At 36.9% G+C, this 6,724-nt stretch overlaps 1 protein-coding gene across 1 annotated transcript in view; it reads right to left on the minus strand.

Annotated features, from left to right (window-relative positions):
* Positions 1-6,724, minus strand: part of FAM117B (family with sequence similarity 117, member B) — a 63,481-nt gene that overhangs the window by 20,780 nt on the left and 35,977 nt on the right. Inside the window, exons 3-4 of the mRNA XM_004674379.2 lie at positions 5,873-5,965; positions 4,872-4,985 (exon numbers count right to left, since the gene is read on the minus strand). Of these exons, the coding sequence (XP_004674436.1) occupies positions 4,872-4,985; positions 5,873-5,965 (207 nt within the window). The remainder of the gene's footprint in view (positions 1-4,871; positions 4,986-5,872; positions 5,966-6,724) is intronic.

Consider the following 6,724-nt stretch of genomic DNA (forward strand, 5'->3'; position numbering starts at 1 on the left):
AAAAATGACAAAACAAGATGGCAGCAACACTGAGCTTAAGAAAACCTGGGAAACAGAAGGAAGAAAACAGACAAAAAAAATATCTTTGTGACATTTTTAATGTTTCTAAGAGATTATTTGGCAAGTATGATTAATCAATCTAGTTTACACATGAAGAATATATTCATATAGCACTTTCACTGAACATCAAAATAAATTAGAAAATCATCATCTATTATTTTCAATATGTAAGTATAAATAAAAAATTAAGTTGCAAAAAGAATAAAGATGTGCTACCAAAACCAAAGTAGGATGGAAGAGTTCCGCTAAGCAATTCAACAAAATCACACTATAGCAAAAGGGAGCAAAAAGTAGTGCTTAATGGTAAAAAAAGAAAGAAAGAAAGAAAGAAAGAAATTAAAATGCCCTGGGGGAAAGTCCTATCTTAAGAGCTTTTGATTTGGGACCTCCACATGGCCATCTTTCTCCTATCCTGTTTCCATTACTTTCTGCAGCGGTCACTGTCCTCTCACATCTAACAGCCACCTCCTCACTCTTCTAAACTATAGCTAAACTGTATAATAAAAGTCACAGGAGATGTACCTACTCTTTTGATTTCTAAGTGGCAAAATCTTTAAAAATCCAAAAATAGCAATCTTGTCCTCACTGGCATACAAAAATTTCAATGCACAGCTGCAATTGTCATTTTTACAGTATAATAACCCTGTCATTCCACAGATGGGTTTTTCCTTTTCTACCTCACTTTCCCTTTGCTCTGTACTCTCAAACCCTTGCAGGCTACTCCAAAACCCAGATGAAAAAAATAAGAAAATCCTATGGGAGGGCTTTCTTTCTTTAGGCTATAACAAACAGCAAGAAAATACTTACAGGATTTTTAAATTCTCACTTCTAAATTAGTTTATGTCACTCTGAAGAAGCTGGCATTTCCCACTCTTCTGTTACTAACATCTGACTCTAATCCTCAATCAAACAATTCTGAAATGTGTTGGCTGTATTTTCAAACAAGAATGTTGAAACAGTGCTTAAATGTGACATTTTAAGCACTTGAGGGGTTGGTCAAATTTGGAAACCACTGACATGTGAAAGATTCTCTCCTCTAAGAACCTTGGCAGTTTTTATTCTTCATAATAGTTACCTCTAAATTTTGAGAGACAGGAACATTAAAAAATGTGAGAATTCTTTTTTTTTTTTTTTTAAAGATTTATTTATTTGTGCATACAGAACTGGGGTACAGGCCAGAGCTCAGGGGCAGCAAGAGGCTTCACCAGAGACAGAGTGGGGAGCAGAACAGGCAGACCGACGAAGTACACTGCCGAGGGGAGCAGCGGGCGGGCCAGGAAAGGTCTGCCACGCCATGTGGTCACCTCTGTGGCAGGCAGCAGGTGGGAATCGAACTCATGCGGAAGTGGCCCTAGCCTCTCAATGCTGTGCTTTAACCCGCTGCGCCACCAGGGAGGGCCGAGAATTCTTTTTTAACTATGATAAACCAACTGTAAACTGCAGCAAAAAAACTTTTGTTAAACAGTGGTTGTAGACTACACCAGTATCAGAACAGCAACCCTGCCCCTTCATTGTTAAGGATTATTAAAGAAAATTTCTAGTAAAAACAACTTCCACATATCATAAAATCCAAACAAAAAAAAAAAAACTGTTAATGACCTGGAAAGTGTACTAAGAAAAAAAAAAACCACACCCCACAAAATATTCAAACTTCTAAATCACATAATGGAAACTTCTATTCCTAGAAAGTATAAGTAAATATAGAATAAGCTTTAAATACACAGAAACTGGAACAAGCGAGCATTCAATTTTTATGAAGACCAGCTAACTTAAGTTTTCCTTTCGTATTTAGTTTTTAGCTGTTATAACTAATAAACCATTGTCTAATATAATATCACAAATTTTTATGCCTATGTTTTCTCCTAAGAACTTAGTCTCACATTTAGTCCTTTGATCCATTTTGAGTTACTACTGTAGATGGTGTGAAGCAAGCACATACTTTTTAAAAAATCTGCATATTATTTATAAAATTTAAAAAATTTATAATGTTTTCTAAAGTCTTTTTTTTTTTAAGACTACAATTGACATTAATCTTTACTCCTTTTTCTTCATCATTCCCATGTCATGTTATGTCATGTTAGCTACCAGGTAACAGAGAGTTTAAAAACGCAGATTCTCAAGTTAGACTGCCTAGGTTAGAAGCCTACCTCTGATTTTGAAAAAGATACCAGACCTCACTAGCCCTTCATTTCTTTGTCTGTAAAATGGGGTTAACAACAATCACCACTTCAAAGATTGGGACTAAACACTAAATATATATATAAAAAGTTGAATAGAGTGCCTGACACAGATAAGAGTTCAAGTAGCATTACTTTCTAAATAATTATTTAAAACAAGTTCTGTTTTGTCTACGCTCTTCAGTTTAATAGCTTCTACCTTATTTTTGGTCACCAACATTTTTTACTTGGATTATAAAATCCTCTTCTTAAAATGGTTTTCCTGGGGGCCCTCCCTGGTGGCGCAGCGGGCTAAAGCACTGCACTGAGAAGCTAAAGCCACTTCCGCATGAGTTCGATTCCCGCCTGCCCCGGAGGTGACCACATGGTGTGGCAGACCTCTCCTGACCCACCCGCTGCTCCCCTCAGCAGTGTGCCTCGTCGATCTGCCTGTTCTGCTCCCCACTCTGTCTCTGGTGAATCCTCTCACCCTCCACATCTCTGGCCTGTACCCCAGTTCTGTACAAATAAATAAATATTAAAAAAAAAAATGGTTTTCCTGCCTCTAATTTTGTGCTCTTGCAAATTTATTCCTTATTTTGAATTCATAAAGTAAGTCCATTGTAACATGCATATCTCATCACCTATCAATTTTCTGTATTCTAAAAAATAGTTTGCTGGTGCTTCTAGGAAAATGTCCAAACTTTGTAACTGAGAAAAAGAGAAACTGGAAAGTCGGAAAATTCACCTGTAAAACCACCAAGGTTTATATGTAGCCTTTTGACTATGAAATGGTTTGTTTTTTAATTTGTTGATTTTTTTTTTTTTAAAGATTTTATTTATTTGTGCATACAGAACTGGGGTACAGGCCAGAGGCTCAGGGGCGGTGAGAGGCTTCACCAGAGACAGAGTGGGCAACAGAACAGGCAGATGGTCAAAGTACACTGCTGAGGGGAGCAGCGGGCGGGCCAGGAGAGGTCTGCCGCACCATGTGGTCACCTCCGGGGCTGGCGGGAATTGAACTCATGCGGAAGCGGCTTTAGATTCTCAGTGCTGTGCTTTAACCCGCTGAGCCACCAGGGAGGGCCAATTTGTTGATTTTTTTAAAGAGTGTAAGTCTACAAATTTTTTTATTTTGTCAATTTAATATTTTGTACTTCTCTAGGTATAAAACCTCTTTATTTAGGTTTTAAACATATTAGTGGATATTCTTAGTTTTTAATTAAAATATCTTATGCGTGGAAAAACCCAATTGGAAACAACCAAACTATAAAACGCTGAATCAAGTTTGCCATATCTATCAATATTTTAGGATAAATCAGTTTGAAAACATATATACCTCAACCTACATATTCTCTTGAACACCATAGACATATATTGGCAAAGATCAAAAGCTATCAACCTAAAAAATAATTGGTAAATTTTTTTGCTCTCTTATTTTTTGGGGACCGAGGCCGGCATCTGGCGTCTGTCAGCAGTCATAAAAAGGTGAAATGGAGTCCGGATAGAGAAAAACATCTGGGTTGTAAAAGGCATGTGGGAAGAACTCCCTGCCCCCACCTTTTCCTTCTCCTCTTTCTTTTCTCACCCACCTATTATCAAAACACTGCTCCATTCTCGCCCATTTTTGCCCCTCGCAAGAGCCACCGCCGTCAAAACATCCCTGCATGTCTAGTGTCCATTGGCTTTCTCCCTGCCCGACTTCTGCATCTCCCACCTCTTGTATTTTATATAAACTAGATAAAAACAAAATAAACGCTCTCTCTTTGTTCTGATACACGCGTGTGACTGTTTCTTTTTGTTCGCCGGACCTGGGGCCCTGACTCCCCGGCCTTGCAGGTCAAGGCCCCCCGCACTTATTGCTAAGGGATACCAGGTAATTTAAATTCAGTAAAATAAAAATGCTCCCTGGGTGAGCCATCAAGAATAATTCATAGGATTCTGATGAAAAATCAGAGAAGCTAGTTTTTTCCTTACTAAGAGACTTTATGAAACAGGTATCATTATCCTTAATCTTCAGATAAGGACACCAAGACTTAAAAAGGGTAAGTGACAGTCTAGAACCAGAACCTAGCTCCACAGTCAATGCTTATCTCTGTATAATTCTGTCTTTAATATACAAAACTGATAGTCAAAAACTAGGTAACTCATATATGTAATTAGTTATGTCTCCTAAGTCATATCACAAGTCACTAAAGAAAATTTTTTTTGTCAACTTAATATTCTAGGCTTTTTTAAAAAAAAGATTTATTCATTCATGCAGAACTGGGGTACAGTCCAAGGGTGTAGAGGCTGTGAGAGAATTCAGCAGAGTCAAGAGTGTGAAGCAGAATAGGCAGATTTGTAAAGTACACTGCTGAGGGGAGCAGCAGGCAAGACAGGAGAAGTCTGCTGCGCCATGTGGGTCAGCTCCCTGGTCAGAGGTGGAACTCATGCTGAAAGCAGCTGTGGTTAGCTTCACAGAGCTGTGCTTTAACCTGCTGTGCCACCAGGGAGGGCCCTATTTTGGGCTTTTTTCAATGAAGGCTGTGATTCATCAATCAATGTTTCAAAAAGGCTTTTGGACATTTTTGTTCCTAAAAAGTTAACATGAAATAACATATGATATAGAACAACAAATCCTTTCTTTGGAATTTGTGATAAATGTGCTCCTACCTGACACTGGTTAATAGCTGCATGGTTGCCATGGAATGGAGATTGTCTTTCTTTATCTCTGTGATGCCGGCTGCTGTGTTTACTTCTCTGTAATTGCTGGCGTAATTTTGCAATCTAAAAAGGGGAAAGAAAACAAGTGCATCAGAATGTTTTTCATGCCACATAAAAAATGTCTTTGCCTAGTAAGAACAGTTAAACATAGCCTTAATAAATCTTTTGAGTTTTTAACCCACTTCACAAAATCTCATCTACTATTCAAAATATATTTACACATGTACATGCATAGCTGTTACACTCCAACACTGTTTTGGGCTTTCAAACTTCTCAAGCACTAAACAAAGTTTTCAGTACTTACAATAAATAATACTGTAATATCACAAAGAGTCACAAAGGCATAATTTTAGATTTTTAAATCAAACTTCTAACCTTTAACAACTCCAAATACTAAATGCTTATACATCAATTACACTATTCATTTACAAAATAATTTTTAAGTAACACAATTTCAATAATACCATTTATTGAACTTATTATTCATATTATTCCTTAACTGATTTTTTTATTTTATTTGTTATCCACCAAATGTAAATATTGTGATTACAGGCACAGAAATGGTAGTCATTGCATATGGCCATAATTAACTTGGTTATACTTAATTCCTGAAATCAGAAACAATGTCATATATAATAACAATAAATGTGAGTTTGCTGTATCACTGTAATTTTATACACCTAATATTTGTACTAATATATATGGAATCTCAAAAAAGATAAAGGAAAGCACATAACCAGTAGACAATTTACATATTCCCTAAGTCAAATTTTTATCCAACCAATGTAAGTAACTGCTTTTCTGCTAATTTCGCAAGTAAATAAAAAATGGCCCTTTCCTCCCCAACTCATCCCTCCTGCAATGACAAATTCATTCTGTTCAGACTTCAAGGAGTCACCCAATAAAGGGATCAAACTTTCATATTCACTTCTTTGAACCATTTTCCTGACCTCCTTTAGTTGATCTGTACTGCCCCAGGATGCTGAACGCTTATGAGACCCTTTCTTCTTTTCAGCATATTCTTCAGCCCATGCACTCTCTGTCTATAGTGGAAAAAAGAGGGATGGGTTACCTTAATAGCAATCAATTAACAATATAATATAACCACATTTGTGACAACATAGATCAAACCATGAGGGCAATTTGCTAAGTGAAATGTCGAAGAAAGACAAAATAATGTATGACCTCACTTATACATGGGATCTCAAAAGAAAAAGGCAAACTCAGAAAAGGAGTTCTGATTTGAGTTTCCAAAAGTGGGGTGGGAGAACTGTATGAAAGGGTTAACAGGCACAAACTTACAAGATAAGTAATAAAGATGCAATGTAAAATATTATGACAATAGTTAACACACTACATGGCTGACCCTAAAAGCTGTCATCATAAGAAAAAAGAATTTCATAACTTATGAGGTGACAAATATTAAATAAATAACTGTGATCATCATTTCAATATCTGGTAAATTATTATGCTGCACACAAAATTATACAGGGAATATGTCAAAACTGGGGGAAAATTTCCTTTTTTATAAAATAATGTATATAATATTTTTCTATTACAAAATACATCCCCATTATTAAAAAGTTTATTAGAAAATATTTGAAATAATACAAATTACCCACCAATCTCCAAGCAAATTATTTTACTTAAAGAGTTTAGTGCAGGCCCTCCCTGGTGGCGCAGCGGGTTAAAGCACTGCACTGAGAGGCTAAAGCCACTTCCGCATGAGTTCGATTCCCGCCTGCCCCGGAGGAGACCACATGGTGTGGCAGACCTCTCCTGGCCCGCCCGCTGCTCCCCTC

This window comes from Condylura cristata, unplaced genomic scaffold (assembly GCF_000260355.1).
Source record: "Condylura cristata isolate star-nosed mole 26May11 unplaced genomic scaffold, ConCri1.0 scaffold00002, whole genome shotgun sequence".
In the NCBI taxonomy this organism is placed as follows: Eukaryota; Metazoa; Chordata; class Mammalia; order Eulipotyphla; family Talpidae; genus Condylura; species Condylura cristata.